At 42.8% G+C, this 17,037-nt stretch overlaps 2 protein-coding genes across 6 annotated transcripts in view; one reads left to right on the top strand and one right to left on the bottom strand.

Annotated features, from left to right (window-relative positions):
• The first annotated feature begins 1,179 nt into the window (after nt 1-1,179).
• LOC109871020 (GA-binding protein alpha chain-like) lies at nt 1,180-9,880 on the top strand. Of its 2 annotated transcripts, none has more exons than XM_020461770.2 (10): nt 1,180-1,291; nt 2,868-2,970; nt 3,102-3,246; nt 3,471-3,555; nt 3,707-3,934; nt 4,139-4,333; nt 6,456-6,512; nt 6,931-7,059; nt 7,226-7,418; nt 8,869-9,880. In XM_020461770.2, the coding sequence occupies exons 2-10, from the start codon at nt 2,894-2,896 to the stop codon at nt 9,077-9,079; spliced, it is 1,320 nt and encodes a 439-aa protein (XP_020317359.1). In that variant the 5' UTR covers nt 1,180-1,291; nt 2,868-2,893; the 3' UTR covers nt 9,080-9,880. The 2 variants fall into 2 exon arrangements, with proteins under 2 accessions (XP_020317359.1, XP_020317360.1); XM_020461771.2 differs by having other exon boundaries at nt 2,873-2,970.
• The window catches only part of LOC109871012 (amyloid-beta A4 protein-like), a 31,879-nt gene continuing 24,544 nt past the window's right edge, over nt 9,703-17,037 (bottom strand). The window contains exons 10-17 of one of the 4 annotated variants that reach the window (XM_020461759.2): nt 14,391-14,519; nt 14,144-14,243; nt 13,888-13,955; nt 13,534-13,678; nt 13,337-13,390; nt 13,100-13,191; nt 12,720-12,866; nt 9,703-12,646 (exon numbers count right to left, since the gene is read on the bottom strand). In XM_020461759.2, the coding sequence (XP_020317348.1) occupies nt 12,545-12,646; nt 12,720-12,866; nt 13,100-13,191; nt 13,337-13,390; nt 13,534-13,678; nt 13,888-13,955; nt 14,144-14,243; nt 14,391-14,519 (837 nt within the window). In that variant the 3' untranslated portion in view covers nt 9,703-12,544. Of the gene's footprint in view, nt 12,650-12,719; nt 12,867-13,099; nt 13,192-13,336; nt 13,394-13,533; nt 13,679-13,887; nt 13,956-14,143; nt 14,244-14,390; nt 14,520-17,037 lie in introns of all 4 variants that reach the window. The other 3 variants (XM_020461757.2, XM_020461758.2, XM_020461756.2) reach the window with 3 other exon arrangements.

Raw genomic sequence — 17,037 nt, forward strand, 5'->3', positions numbered from 1 at the left:
AACAGAAATGGAATGGTTCATTGGATAAGTCTAAAACTTTGCACATCTAGTGGCCAAAATCTAAATTGCAATTGGGCTGGAATAATACATTACGGCCTTTCTCTTGCATTTCAAAGATTGCACAAAAAAATTCAAAAGAACGGTTGTTTTTTTCTTTGAATGATCTTTCACCAGATCTATTGTGTTATATTCTCCTACATTCCTTTCACATTTCCACAAACCTCCAAGAGTTTTTCCTTTCAAATAATATGCAAATCCTTGCTTCAGGGTCTGAGCTACAGAGTTAGATTTGAGTCATTTTAGGCAAAAATTGATTAAAAAAAAGGGGCAGATCCTTAAGAGGTTGGGCTTGTAAGTAAGCATTTCACTGTAAGGTCTACTACACCTGTTGTACTCACCACATGTGACAAATACAATTTGATTTGATCATGGCTACTGAATGTGTTGCCCAGTCTGAAATCAGTCTATTGCCTACCACCCACTCCTTGCTTACTGTACACCCCATCAAATGATTTCTTCCCATGGGAAATTATTTTTGGAGTGGGAATGTTTGAGGTGTCTGAGCATTATGCATATGTCACTTACTGGTACAAGATTAGTATTCTTGGTGACTAGATATATCAACATTACATACAATATGTATTCATTATGAACAGGCACTGCAGCAGTAGGATACTATTTAGATAATTACATTTTAGTAATTTAGCAGATGCTCTTATCCAGAGTGACTTACAGTTAGTGCATTCATCTTAAGAAAACATATCCCAGGCATAGTATGTACACTTTTCCTCAATAAAGTAGTTACATGTATCAGCAAAGTCTGATCTAGAAAGGGGTGGGGGTCAAGAGAAAGTGTATACTAGATAACACTTTGAAATTAATAACACATCCTTCTGTAATAAGAACTCATTCACTTTACATGTTTGTTTAGGGATTTTATTAATAACATATTCAAATGTAGAATTCACTAAGATATCTATGGGAGGGACATTGTGGAATAAGGATTACTGATGGATGGTTTATTTCAATACATAAAGTGCAAGCATACAGCGACTATCTACAACAGCCTGTTGTTCCAAGTGGGTTAAATGCAAAAAATCTTAATTACAACCAAATATCATTATGTATTTGTTTACAAGAGTAAACCCTGGTCTGTCTAAAAGGGAAGCTTGTCCCCGCCCCCTCGTTGACCAAAAACTTGCATGAATTCGATTTGAGTGAAGGCTAGCTAGCTTGTTATCCTACATCGACTCATAGCAAGTCCACAATCGTGAAGTGTACATTTGAAGAGGTATGAGTATTAACTATTTTTAATTTATAATATATGAAATCCATAATATATGACAGGAAGTGTATCTCCTTTTACTATGCCTCATCGGTCTTCCCGCTTTTTGTATCAAACTATGTTTGCAAGTTAGCTGCTAGCTAACTAACGTTAGCTTGTTGATCCGCTAATGTTATGCCACATGCCATTGTGGATGCATTAACTTAACTAAAAACAATAACATCAAATCCTAAATACTACTGAAATTAATAGTTTGACGACTTTACAACTACAAAATAGCTTTCTAAAATGAGTTGCCTTCGATGTACCTCAAATCCAAAATTCGACACGTTTGCTATTAACGTTAGCTAGCTAGGTATAGTGCTAGCTAATGCCAACGACAGCTTGCGCGGTCCAGTTGTTCGCGGTGTTGATACGTTATACGGTTAGCCAAATATAAATAAGCTTTCTTAATGTCATAGCTAGCTAAATATAATTTTATAATCGAGCAAATTACTCCGGAATTTTCCCCTCACCGCTCTCGGAAGACAACACTGTAAACTTAGCCAGGATTTCCGGCTCCTTTGCATTTGCCCCTCTGCTGTTTTGTTTCCGTTTCTTCCATTTCCGTTTCAAAGTTTTCCAGATTATAAGTTTCATAGTATATTTTCATCGACATTTAAATCAGTTATTTTAGTGAATACTTTTTTTACAGTCAGTATCAATTGTGTATTTCACATGAGAACCAACCCCCGTTTGGCGCTTGCCTCACCCCTCCACGTAACATCGCTGACAAATATGCTGGCTAGCGAGCTTTGTATTGCTACAACATTGTAGAGCTATGCTACGCGTATAATGAGTATTCGTACCGATATATATATACACGAAGTGTTTGCTTTCAAGGGCGTTAAATTGATCAAGTTTATTTCATGATTTATAAACTAATGGCCCACCGCAAGGCCTATGCGTTGGAGAGGCCTCGCCCTGGAGTTAGTACTTAAGCGCACACAACTCTCTGCCGCCCAATGAGAAACCGATGAACTCTATTCATTAAAACTGTCAGTCACTGGTCATGAACCTTGTAGATTTTATTTTTTAAAGCATTTTATTTGGTAAAATGCCACTTTATGTTAAATGCATTCAAGGTCATTTACTAAATATTTTACTGAAGTGACAATTTTGTTGCTATTCCTCAATGTTATTTTAATTGTATATGAAACAATATACCACGGGTATGATTTTTTTTTTTTACTCTTCTAATTACGTTGGTAACATGTTTCATAATAGCAATAAGGCACCTCCCGGTTTTATATATGGCCAATATACCACAGCTAAGGGCTGTAGGCACTCCATGTTGCGTTGTGACCACGAACAGCCCTTAGCTGTGGTATATTGGCCACATGGTATACTGGCCATATAACACAACCCCTAGGGCCTTATTGCTTAAATATACCAATCAGCATCCAGGGCTCAAATTACCTGGTTCATAATTGATGATATCTGATGTGAAGCCATTATATGTGTTTTTAATATAACATCAGAAAATAATTGATGTAATCTAAATGTTGATTGATTACTTACCCCCTGCCTGTCTTTTCCTCAGAATAGGTTTAATCTTGGTGTACAGCGATGTCTAAAAGCGAGACCGAGGAGATGATAGAGATCGAGATCGATGGACAGGAGAAACAGGAGTGTCTGGAGGAGGGGTGTGTGATATATTTTACAATGTGAAAAGGCACCCATAAGCCCATCAATTCAAACCCAGCTCCCTCCCTACTACTGATGACTTAACGTTACTATTTGTGTGTTTTTGTTTGTGTGGTTGTGTCATTTTCAGGGTTGATGAGCAGACCATCACATCAGCCGATCTGATCCAACAGGACATCGACATCAATGAGCCAATCGGTAACCTGAAGAAGCTCCTGGAGCCCCGTATCCAGATGCCATTGGACGGATATGAGATCTGTCTACAGGACATCCAGGTACTGATAGAGGCCTGTATTTAAGGGGTTGAAATATCTGTCCGACCTGATACTAATGGAGAGTCTCATGTGTTTTAGAGTTTATCATTTGATGGAGAAATGTGTTTAGCATTATCTAATTTATTTTGATCTCCCTTTCTGACCCTCCCATTTGCTCCCTCCTCTCTTATTATTCTGTCCTTTTCTCTCTCCCTCTCCCGTCCACTTTCTTTCTGTCTTTCCAGCTACATCCAGACCACAGCCTCTTTGATCAGGGAGTGAAGACCGATGGCACAGTGCAACTCAGCCTACAGATCATCACCAAGCCAGGTACACACATAAGACTCTGCACTAAGACTTTATCAAAACCCAGGCACCCAAACTATAGACGCATACAAATGTTGCACCATAACAATTAGACTATCGATACTATTGAATCGCACTCTAACCTCCACTCACCCCCCCGCCTCCTTTCATCCAGGCGAGGAGAAGCTGAACATCCTGGAGATTGTGAAGCCGGTGGAGACGGTGGAGGTGGTGATCGACCCAGATGCAGCGGGGGAAGAGGGTACCCTGATGGAGGAGGAGGGCCAGCTGATCTCAGTGGAGCGCTCTTCCCTGTCAGACGACACATCGGAGCAGGTGACCCGCTGGGCCGCCGCACTGGAGGGCTACCGCAAGGAGCAGGTCCGCCTGGGGATACCCTACGGTGATGAGTACACACACTGAAACACATGAATAAGACACAACACAGATACACGCACACTCAGAAACACAAAAACATAATTAATCAGGCAGTTACACACCATTGTACAAAGTGAGGCCAGTTTGCTGCAGTTGCCTTGACATTTTTAACAGACAAAAAAGCTGTAGTCCGCATCCTAACAGTCTTGTAATGTGTCTCTCCTCTCAGACCCAGTACAATGGACGGCAGACCAGGTGATCCACTGGGCAGTGTGGGTGATGAAGGAGTTCAGCATTGACGAGATGGAGGTGGGTGGGATTCACATCCTGGGTTGCGACCTCTGCACTTTCACCCAGGACGAGTTCCTGCAGAGGGTCCCCAGTGGAGAGATCCTCTGGAGCCACCTGGAGCTGCTTCGCAAGTGTGAGTCACTGAGTTAGTGTGTAAAGGTTAGCCTAAGTAGAGCCATAATAACCATATTGTTTACACATACTTGGTCCCTTCCCACTGAGAACAGACATCAAATAAAATTGTATTCGTCACATTTTTTTTATTTAACTAGGCAAGTCAGTTAACAACAAATTCTTATTTACAGTGACTGCCTAGGAACAGTGGGTAAACTGCCTTGTTCAGGGGCAGCAACCTTTCGGTTACTGGCCCAACGCTGTAACCGCTTGGCTACCTGCCGTCACATGCAACAGGTGTAGACTTTACTGTGAAATGCTTACTTACGAGCCCTTTCCCAAAAATGCAGAGTTAAAAATTACCAAAAAAATAGCACAATCAAAAAAGGAAATGGTAACACAATAAAATAACAAGGCTATATACAAGGAGTACCAGTACAGAGTCAATGTGCAGGAGTACAAGGTAATTGAGGTACATGTAGGTAGGGGTAAAAGTGACTAGGCTATCAGGATAGATAATAAACAGAACAGCAGTGTGTGTGTGAAAATGTGTGTGTGTGGTGTCAATATGCATATGTAGTGTGTGTTGGAGTGTAAGTGTAGTGTGGGTAGAGTCAATGGCCCCCCAAAAAGGGTATCAATGCAAATAGTCAGGGTATCCTTTTAATTAACTTTTCAGCAGTCCTATGGCTTGGGGATGGAAGCTGTTCAGGAGCCTTTTGGTCCCAGACTTGGCGCTCCAGTACCGCTTGCCGTGCAGATAGCAGAGAGAACAGTCTATGACTTTGGTGACTGGAGTCTTACACCATTTTTTAGGGCCTTCCTCTGAAACCGCCTGGTATAGAGGTCCTGGATGGCAGGGAGATCGGCCCCAGTGATGTACTGGGCCGTACACACTACCGTCTGTAGCACCTTCTGGTCAGATGCCAAGCAGTTGCCAAACCAGGCAGGGATGCAGCCAATTAGGATGCTTTCGATGGTGCAGCTGTATAACCTTTTGAGGACCCATGCCAAATCTTTTCAGCCTCCTGAGGGGGAAGATGTGTTGTCATGCCCTCTTCACAACTGTTACGGTGTGTTTGGATCATGATAGGGCCTTAGTGATGTTGACACAGAGGAACTTGAAGCTCTCAACCGCTCCACTACAGCCCCGTCGACGTGAATGGGGGCATGCTTGGCCCTCTGTTTCATGTAGTTCACAATCAGCTAATTTGTCTTGATCACGTTGAGGGAGAGGTTGTTGTCCTGGCATCATAATGCCAGGTTTCTGACCTCCCTTTAGGCTGTCTCATCATCGTCGGTGATCAGGCATACCAACATCGTGTTGTCGGCAAATGTAATGGTTGTGTTGGAGTTGTGAGCGTCCACGCATTCGTGGGTGATCGGAGAGTACAAGAAGGGACTTAGCACACACCGTTGAGGGGCCCCCGCATTGAGGGTCAGCGTGGCGGATGTGTTGTTGCCTACACTCACTACCTACTTCCTGTCAGGAAGTCCAGGATCCAGTTGCAGAGGGAGGTGTTCAGTCCTAGGGTCCATAGCTTAGTGATGAGCTCTGAGGAAACAGCATTCTCACATAGGTGTTCCTTTTGTCCAGGTGGGAAAGGGCAGTGTGGAGTGCAATAGAGATTGCATCATCTGTGGATCTGTCGGGGCGGTATGCGAATTGGAGTGGGTCGAGGGTGCCTGGGATGATGTTGTTAATGTGAGCCACGGCCAGCCTTTCAAAGCATTTCATGGCTACAGATGTGCGTGCTATGGGGCAGTAGTCATTTAGGCAGGTTACCTTCGATCTTGGGCACAGGGACTATGGTTGTCTGCTTGAAATGTAGGTATTACAGACTGGGTAAGGCAGAGGTTGAAAATGTCAGTCAAGACACTAGTCAACTGGTCAGCGCATGCTCTTGAGTGTTCGTATTGTTAATCCGTCTAGTCTTACTCACATCGGCTACAGGGAGTCTATTCCACGTTGATTTCATTGAAATTATGTGGAAACATTGATTCAACCAGTTTGTTCCTAGTGTGTGCAGATCTGAAAATTCTGAAGGGATAGAGGCTATGAAAGGGGATTGAGAGCCTGGGCAAGCATGTTAATTGAAGTTGGTTTTAGCTCATACTGTATCTGTCCCTGTTCTTTACAGATGTGTTGGCCAGTCAGGACCAGTCTGGCCAGGAGGCCACAGTCACCATCGACCAACGTATGTTTATTTCCTCTCTCTCTGACTCACTGTCACCCTGAATGCACCTACCACACTCTCTTTCCTCTGTGTGAGTTGTTGCCTGTAATAAAAAGCATGAGCTGGTGCACACCCAGAGAAAATTATTTTAATGTGGAGGTGCTGACTAACGGGAAATAAACTGTAAGATATAAAAATAAAAATAGTTTCAGCATCACTGTGCCTTCTTCGGGGTCTTGAGAAGGCACGGTGATGCCGAAACATTTATGTTTTAATTTTTATAGCTTACAGTTTATTTCCCGTTAGTCAGCACCTCCACATTAAAATAATTTTCTCTGGGTGTGCGCATTTAATGAGGAACACCAAACTGACCATAGATCAGTGTCTAACTTAATCATGTATGTTTTTGAGTGTTTGAACCTTCTGTCTCCGCCACCAGAGGTCCAGATCATCCCGGCCGCTGTGCCGACCTCGCACACCACCATTAAGGTGCTGAAGCAGAGCCGCGGCCCCAAAACACCCCGCATCTCCGGAGGAGAGGAACGCAGCTCACCTGGCAACCGCACAGGTATGCATACATGTGTGCGTACACCTGAAGAGCATAAGTCTTGATGTTTTTTATGAGTCATAATGGTGTAAGTGTATGTGCTCAAATCTGATGTGGATGTACACACACACACACACACACACACACACACACACACACACAAACGTCCTCTCATCTGTCCTTGCAGGTAACAATGGTCAGATCCAACTATGGCAGTTCCTGTTGGAGCTGTTGACTGATAAGGATGCTAGAGACTGTATATCCTGGGTGGGAGAGGAGGGAGAGTTCAAACTCAACCAGCCTGAACTGGTGGCCCAGAAATGGGGCCACCGCAAGAACAAGCCGACCATGAACTACGAGAAACTCAGCCGAGCACTCAGGTATGTCAATCAGCCTGTCCCCCCCCCCCCTGAATACATTCAGTCACATGATTAGGATATTCCTGTAAAATGTGTGGTAGGTGCAACATAAGAAGAAAACAAATGACAAAGGTTTGAGTGAGAGGACTAACTGGTGTCTCCAAGTGGCCACACACTTCTCCAAAGTGCACAGTTCCTAAGTAATTTCAATGAACTTTTATGAAACAATGTATTGAAGTATAATATGCTTTCTTTGAGCTCTCCTAGCTGTGCCGTTGAGGAACTAGAGCAAGCACACTTGTAGTCGTTTTGTTTGGAACACAACCCTCTATCCCCATCACACAATGATTGTTGTTTACGCAATCCAAAAACGGCCCATTTATAAATCACAATCTGGGTCAGGAGGCCATCATTTGAAAGCTTGTTCTTTTACCAACATGACTAGCTAAGTTATAAAATCCAATCTCAGTGTTAGTTTCACAAGGCAATTCAGAGATGTTTTGGTGTGCATAGAAATATTAATTTGTTGTGGAACACACACCTGATCTTAAAAATAGACTGATATATTCTGTTCAGAACAGCCCAGGTTATGACGCCATGTCATCTTGTACCTCGAATATAGTGGCCATAAACGTTGACACTGTAAATGACATGAGTGTTTTATGGAAATCTGAGAAGAAAAAACACGACTTAGCACCCTTATGTAGACATAGCTCCACCCACATCTGTTCCATACACCAAATATAACCATGTGCATTTCAGAAATATTCTAATTAAGTGTTTACGTAAACACGTCTGTAAAACCACAATGAGGACAACGTGGTTTTACAAATATGTTTTATGTTAATATTATTAGAATATTTATGAAATGCACATTGTTATATTTAGTAACCTGTATTTCCCCTCGACTCAACCCCATTCGATGCGTGGAACGGATGTGGGTGGAGCTATATCTACATACGGGTGCTAATAAATAAAAGTCTCAAGCTCTGACGAAGGCCGTGAGGCCTATACGTACGGCGTATTAAAGATCAGTGATTACTATTGAGAGCAGTGTTCGGGTTTCTTTTTTTCTCCCTCATCTTATTCAACTGTTACCATGCATCTGCAAAAAACCTAGCTCAGATGTGCAAGTGCCTTTTGAATTATGATATGGAAATGTGTAGTGCTTGCATGGCATCACAGCGGTATTTATTATAATCCTCAACATCTCATCTTTCAAAATACATTGAGTCCTCTTTACAGCATTTCTCTCACTCCAATAACAAAACGTTTGCAAAAGTTGCCCAATTAGCGGGAGGGATGTGGGCAACTTCTTGTCAAGTTCAGAACGGCTATCAGTCAAAACCCATACAGCGCTGTGAAACGAAGGGCCTGGGCTCTGGCCATTTCATAGCATGTTACTGTACAGCCACTCAACCCCTATACAGGTATGAGTGTAAAAGGATACTTCATCTGATTATTTTCTCAGGTATTACTATGATGGGGACATGATCAGCAAGGTGCAGGGCAAGCGCTTTGTCTACAAGTTTGTGTGTGACCTGAGGACTCTGATTGGCTACAGCGCTGCTGAGCTCAACAACCTGGTGACTGAGTGTGAGCAGAAGAAGCTGGCCCGCATTCAGTTGCACGGAATTGGCCAGCCCATCACCACTGTGTACGCCTCCGCACAGGACAGCTGAGGGGGAGGAGCCTGGGGCTCTTTGATAAGGGTAGAAGTTGCCCATAGGCACAGATCTAGGATCAGACTACTATGACCAGCCCTAAGCTTAACCATTAGAAGGTGGAAATAATAAACTGACCGTAACTGTCTATGGGCAACTTCATCCTACTCCTTTGGGTTTGATTGGAGACGGGGCTGAGGCAGGATGGGGAGGTTGTTTTCTTATTTTATTTTAACCAGGGCGGGAGAGTGTCTGTGGATATTGTGTGTGTGTTTGAGTGAAGGAGTGTCTGGATATTGTGTGTGTGCCTCAGTGTGTGTGCATGAGCGTTTGAGTGAAGGAGTGTCTGTGCTTGAAATATGAGCGTTGCATTTTTTTTGTTCCTTTATCTGTAGCTTAGTATCCTTTCCATTGTATATACCGGTTCTCCATGTTTTTGATAGCCACAAGGACAGTGTATTTTCATATTTTCCATTTATAAATGATCTGTTTTGTATTTTATTTTGAGTGTCTTTTTCCCTGATGAGCTGGACATTTTCTGTCCTCCAGGGGGATTAAAATTTCAAGTTTTTTCCTAAGGACTCAGTGTAACATTGCTACAATGTAATGTGTATACACAAACACACTCTTTTGCGCCATGATAACGTTTTCAAATGTTTTATAGTTCCTCCTATATAAAACACTTGTCATTCACACAGTACTCAAGCTCTGTCATGAATAGAACAGAGATCTGTATGTACATAAAAAAAAAAAATATTGATGGGATGTGTGTAGAAAGCTTTGTAAAGGTACAATGAAAGTCAGAATTAACAAATGAAAGATGGCACGAGTATCCTTGACAACACATTTACCTGATTCAGGTTGTGTGTGTGTGTGTAGATCTGTGGAATAATTGCACAATATGAATGTCACATTCATGTCTATTGGAGGCTGTAGTTTGACTTAATTTTGGGAGTGGGTATGTCTGGTCTCTACTACTGCCTCTAAATTCTGATCCCAGATCTGGGGTGTGTTCAGTGAGGTGAAACATTCTGAATGGTGCAGATAGAAATGTAACAAACACTACATAATAGACAATGACATCTGATCTAAACATTGACGTTGTGCCCTCCATATCAGGACCCAGATTCACAAAACCTTAAATGTATTCTTAACTGCCATTTTTTTCCTTAACTATAGATTTAAAGAAGGAAATTGAGTTGCTGTTCTTCAAAGGGTATTGGGGAAAACAATTGTGCTATTTCTTATGTTTTGCCTTGAGAAAAACATTAATAAATTAGATTATTTTCAACAATGTCCTTAATTCCAAGATATAGCTAAACTCAGGGCAGTGAGAGAAAAAGCTCATGAAAGCAATTGAACATATTTAATTCACTTCATCTGAAAGTTTCAGTATTGATTATTTTAAATCCAAGAACATGTTTTACAACAGTATTTTCAGTAAGGAATATGCTAACACATTTGCCATGGCTAGCTAGACACCTTCTTTTTTTTAATGGCAAGAAGATATGAGATGTTCGTAAGAAAATAAGATTGTTGAGGAATTGCACTTAGGAGCTTATTTTTCTTAGGTTTTTGTACAATACGTGTTTTGTGAATCTGGGATCAGGTCCGTTTTTCGCCTCGCACACATTGGTCCTAGATCAATTTTACCATCAAACTGGTCTGAGGTCAGTATTTCTTTAGCCTCTGCTTTTAAAATCAGGAGGTCTGAGACTTCGAGATTTGACAAGACAAGCAAGAAGGGGGATATCCACCATGAAACACAGGTACATGTATCAAACACTGGAGGGAATGTGTTTGTGAAGAGTGATGATACGAAAGGTGACAGGGAATGTCAAATTTGTACATTCTAATTTTTATCACACTCAATCCCTGCCCATCTCTATGAACTTAATCTAATTCTCTTACACCAACTCCAAAGCGCCGCACACACACCAAGCCGACACAGCACAAAGAGAGAAGGAGTGGTAGAGAAGGGATGGGGAGCAGGGCTGTTGGGGGGGGGACAGAGAGAGGGAGTGATAGAGAAGGGATGGGGAGCAGGGGGGGAGTGATAGAGAAGGGATGGGGAGCGGGGGGGGGGTCTATGGGACAGGGTGGGAAAGAAAGAAAATGAGTGAAAGCCTGAGAAAAATATAAATTATTTCTGTTCCATAAATTATATTCATAGATATTCACAGATGATATAGGAATTGGAAAGATTTCTGGAATAAAATGAGGAATGGAGCTAAAACACAATTCTATGGACATGGAATATCAGTTAACAGACAGGGAGTGCCGATAAACAGAGCAGTAATACCAGTAAATCATCTGACTCTAAATGAGTGCATAGAACGCAAACAGTAACACATTCGACTTCCTTTCAGATACTATTACACTTCATATTATATTACATATAGAGCATTCAGCCCATGCAGCTAAGACAGAATGAGGCATGGGGGGGGGGGGAGAAAACAAAGGAGAGCACAGATTCTGTTTAAAGCATGTCTCCGTGACAACAAAGAAACTGATTTGAAAAACTTTTTTCTCTTCATATCACAAGATAAAAGAAGACAGTAAAATGTTAGATCCTGCTAAGTGTACATGTGAGGCCCAGTCCCCACGACAGGAGCCAGGTTCTCTATGTATATCCGTCATCAATATCACCATGCACTACATATAGTTACAGCGTTTTTCTGCCATGTTTCAATACATTTTGCACAAAATAAAAACATTCAATATTTCTTCATTTACATATTTCTGAGGACATATATATATATATATATATATATTGTATATATGTTTTACCTGAAAAACAAACCTGAAACTCTTGGGATATAATCCTGCAGAGAGGAGCTCAGGGTAGACTGAGCCCATCCTCCCTTCACTAGCACTAAGAGCTGTTATATCATCACCAAAAACAGCACAGACGTCATCTGAGAGGGGCAGTGGGAGAGATGGAGGGGGAGAGGAGAGTACTTCAGAGGGAGGAAGATTACAGGTGTATATGAGGCCTCTGTTTAGCCCTCTTAGAGATGTGAGTGCTGTACTGTGGGGGAGGGCCAACCCACAGATACATGGACAGATAAATCAATGTGTTTCTCTACTCTGTACAAACGCTACGGGATCTCACCTGTGATTGGCTAAAAATGTGTAGGTGAAGAAGGATACCCTTGTCTGACTAATGGCAGCTATGGATGTTGATGTGCTGCACTCTACGAGGAAGAGATGGTGAGTGTGTGGCTTGGTTCCATTTAGCCTCCTAGCCCCTTGGCCTTCACCACCCCTGGGTAGCTATAAGTAATATGACCACGGCTCTTTCTAACCCAATAGATTTACGTGGAGCTTCAGTCATACTGGTTTCACCAATCCAGTCCTTTAAGATCCATTGAAATTAAGAGTAGGAGTGAGGAGAAGGGTTTAGGGACCAAAATACAACGGGGACTAGGTGTGAGGGGTTAAGGTGGGTTCAGGGTCAGTGAGGGATCAAAGGGTAGCTCCTTAGTTCTGCATCTGTTCGAAGAACTTGTAGGTGGGGTTCTCATAACCATTCTGCTGCATCTTGGACAGGTGTCGCTCCTCTGGGGTCACTGCAGCATCCACCTGCTACACACACACCAGGTTAACACACAGGTACAGAATACACACGCACGCAAACACACACACTCTGTCTTACCTCGATGACTCCGTGATGGATGGAGGTGTACTGCTTCTTCCTCAGCATGATCAGAGTGATGACGATGACTGTCGCTATGACAACCCCACCCACCATCAGGCCAATGATGGCACCTTTGTTGGAGCCAACATCCTCAGCAAAGAACACCTGATAATAATCAACACAACACCTGTCAATCAAACTGGATATGGTGAGTATTTGTTGAGTGTTTCTACAGGTATAGACTGTGATGAGAACTGTGTTTACAAGTCTCCAATGCACAGATAAGCCATTATAGAAATGTTCCCGTTTCTATGATAAACATGTGAACTACTGAGCCAGTTTGTGATGTATACATGTACGAACATGTACCAGAGTATAGGTACTGAATGTTTCCGTACCAATTTTTGATGATGCACTCCATAGCTGGCGCTTTGCCACTCTCCTTTCTCCATCCGCACCTCATGGAACTCCTCAGGCCTCAGAGCAGAGACTCAACACACACAGAGAGAGAGAGCATCATACACCATCCAAACATACACACATAATCAAAGAGACAAACACAACCGAAACCACAAACATACCCATGCAGCGTAAACACAATCATACACATACTATAGGAACACACACACACTTACCAGGCCGAGTGGGCAGACCTCTATCTGGAAGTGGACGAGCGTCAACAGGCTCAACTGCTTTAACAGAGGAAACACTCACTGACAAAAAGCTGTAGAGCATGACCAATTTAATAAATAATGCACGAAACAGCTGTTCTGTGTGTGTATTTCTGTGGTTTTCTAGGCTGTGTGTTAGGCTGGTTGTGTTAGTGTGTTACCATGGTTGTCGGTATTGGGTTGGTTGAAACTCTCTGGGTGGATGAAGCCGAGTCTGTCCAGGCCCATGCCAGGGTCCAGAGGTGCAGAGCTGTAGGCCTGGTCAGGCATCAGGGCATCGTTCCCATAGCTCACCCTGACATCAGTCTGCAAACACAGGATACACATGACTGACTTTCAGTGTGTGTATCAAGTAAACTTCAATAACAGTTATATATTTTTTATTAATTTTATTAAATCACTTCCTGAATTGACTGCCTTCCATTTGAATTGGTCCCAGCACTGGTGTGTGTGAGATAGGAGAGATTGTAACATTTTTATGAATGAGAGTGTGCATGCCTGTGTGTAAAACTCACCCTCTCATCACTCTGCAGAGATGAGACTTGCTGAGACAGCTCTGACTGAACCCTCTGCATCAGGATTGCTACACACACAGAGACAGAGACAGAAGGGGAAAATAGAAGGAAAAGGAGACAAAATGAACAAGCCAGAAAGGAAAAGGTATAGTCGGTACATTAACTCTCTAATAACACAATATAGTATTACACTGTGTATGGACCGAATAATAACATGAAACTGCAGTATATGGGTCGGAGTAGGGCGGACACTCACAAACTTGGTCTTGGATTTTGTTGGCCATGCTGGGCACTTTGAAGAGCAGCCCCAGGGATTGGTTCATCCTCTCGTCAATCACACGCAGGTGGGTCATCACCTGGAAGTCAGAAGTGCTGAGGTCAAAGGAGTTACACGGGACACAGAGTGGATGAATGGGCAGAATGTAGTGTATTATAGTAGGTTGAAGGGTGAGCATAGGGGCTTATGGGTAGTGTAGTGTGTTATAGTGGGGGGGTAGGTGTACCTGGGGTCGGATCTGAGCAGCCTTCTTGGGGTCCACAATGCGGACGTGTTCGTAGTGTTTCAGGGTGTGTTGTCTGTCCTTCTGCTCTGCACGGACATACTTCTTCAAAAGGCCCAGCACCTGACGAGGCTAAGGGGGGGATGGGGGGGAGAAGGGGATGGAGGAGAAGAAAGTGAAATGAGGGAGAGAGGAAGTGAGAGAAGGGGGACAGAGAGACAGAAAAACTAAAAGAGAGAAATAAGAGGTATTGATGTGGACAACATGGGTGTGTACAAGTGAGGATGTGTTTGATTATAGTGAGAATGACTGGTCAGTGGGTATCCACAGTGAGAGTATATGTACAGTATGTAATGAGTGAGTATCTGTGTACATTATACATGGTTAGGGATAGATATATATATATAGACAATATGTATATCTACGGTAATGTGTGTATAATATGTAATATATATATATTAAACGTTTGGGGTCACTTAGAAATGTCCTTGTTTTTGTAAGAAAAGCAACATTTTTGTCCATTAAAATAACATCAAATTGATCAGAAATACAGTATAGACATTGTTAATATTGTAAATGAGTATTGTAGCTGGAAAATCTACATTGGCGTACAGAGGCCCATTATCAGCGACCTTCACTCGTGTTCCAATGGCACATTGTGTTAGCTAATCCAAGTTTAGCATTTTAAAAAGCTAATTGATCATTAGACAACCCTTTTGCAATTATTTTAGCACAGCTGAAAATGTTTGTTCTGATTAAGGAAGCAATAAAACTGGCCTTCTTTAGACTAGTTGAGTATCTGGAGCAAGCATCAGCATTTATGGGTCCGATTACAGGCTCAAAATGGTGAGAAACAAAGAACTTTCTTCTGAAACTCGCCTGTCTATTCTTGTTCTGGGAAATGAAGACTATTCCATGAGAGAAATTGCCAAGAAACTGAAGATCTCGTACAACGCTCTGTACTACTCCCTTCATAGAACAGCTCAAACTGGCTCTAACCAGAATAGAAAGAGTAGTGGGAGGCCCCGGAGCACAAGTGAGCAAGAGTACAAGTACATTAGAGTGTCTAGTTTGAGAAACAGATGCCTCACAAGACCTCAACTGGCAGCTTCCTTAACTAGTACCCGCAAAACACTAGTCTCAATGTCAACAGTGAAGAGGCGACTCCGGGATGCTAGCCTAGGCAGAGTTCTTCTGTCCAGTGTCTATGTTCTTTAGCCCATCTTAATATTTAATTTTTATTGGCCAGTCTGAGATATGGCTTTTTCTTTGCAACTCTGCCTAGAAGGCCAGCATCCCAGAGTCGCCTCTTCACTGTTGACGTTGAGACTGGTGTTTTGCGGGTACTACTTAATGAAGTTTCCAGTTGAGGACTTGTGAGGTAAGGGCCTTCCCCAAGGGCCTTCCCCAAACTGTTTCCACAAAGTTGGAAGCACAGAATTGTCTAGAATGTCATTGAATTCTGTAGAGTTAAGATTACCCTTCACTGGAACTTAGGGGCCTAGCCCGAACCATGAAAAACAGGCCCAGACCATTATTCCTCCTCCACCAAACTTTACAGTTGGCTCTCTGCTTTGTGTCAGGTAATATTCTCCTGGCATCCGCCAAACCCAGATTAACCCGTTAAGACTGCCAGATGGTGTGAGTGTGATTCATCACTCCAGAGAACGTGTTTCCACTGCTCCAGAGTCCAATGGAGGCAGGCTTTACACCACACCAGTCAACGCTTGACATTACGCATGGTGATCTTAGGCTTGTGTGCGCCTACTCTGCCATGGAAACCCAATTTCACGAAGCTCCAGACAAACCGTTATTGTGCTGAGATTGCTTCTAGAGGCAGTTTTGAACTCAGTAATGAGTGTTGCAACCGAGGACCCTTTTTACTCGCTTCAGCACTTGGTGGTCCTGTTCTGTGAGCTTGTGTGACCTATCACTTCGTGGCTGAGCCGTTGTTGCACCTAGACGCTTCCACTTCACAAAAATGACACTTACAGTTGACCGGGGCAGCTCTAGCAGGGCAGAAATTTGACAAACTGACTTGTTGGAAAGGTGGCATCCTATGACGGCGCCACGTTGAAAGGCACTGAGCTCCTCAGTACGGGTCATTCCACTGCCAATGTTTGTCTACGGAGATTGCATAGTTGTGTGCTCGATTTTATACACCTGTCAGCAACAGGTGCTGGGACATTTTCAGCTTCCAGGAATTGTGTACAGATCCTTGCGACATGGGGACGTGCTGAAACATGAGGTGATGGCGTGACAATGGATCTTGACACTATCTTGATAAAAATCCAATTGTGTTCATTGTCTGTAGGTTATGCCTGTCCATACCATAACCCCATGCCACCATGGGACACTATTCACAATGTTGACATCAGAAAACAGCTCACCCACACAACGCCATATACGTGGTCTGCGGTTGTGAAGCCGGTTGGATGTACTGCCAAATTCTCTAAAACAACATTGGAGGTGGCTTATGGTAGAGAAATTAACATTAAATGATCTGGCAACAGCTCTGTTGGACATTTCTGCAGTCAGCATGCCAATTGCATGCTCCCTCAAAACTTGAGACATCTGTGGCATTGTGCTGTATGACAAAACTGCACATTTTTGAGAGGTATTTTTTGTTGTCCCCAGCAGAGTGCACCTG

The sequence above is a fragment of the Oncorhynchus kisutch genome, linkage group LG26 (assembly GCF_002021735.2).
Source record: "Oncorhynchus kisutch isolate 150728-3 linkage group LG26, Okis_V2, whole genome shotgun sequence".
NCBI lineage: Eukaryota > Metazoa > Chordata > Actinopteri > Salmoniformes > Salmonidae > Oncorhynchus > Oncorhynchus kisutch.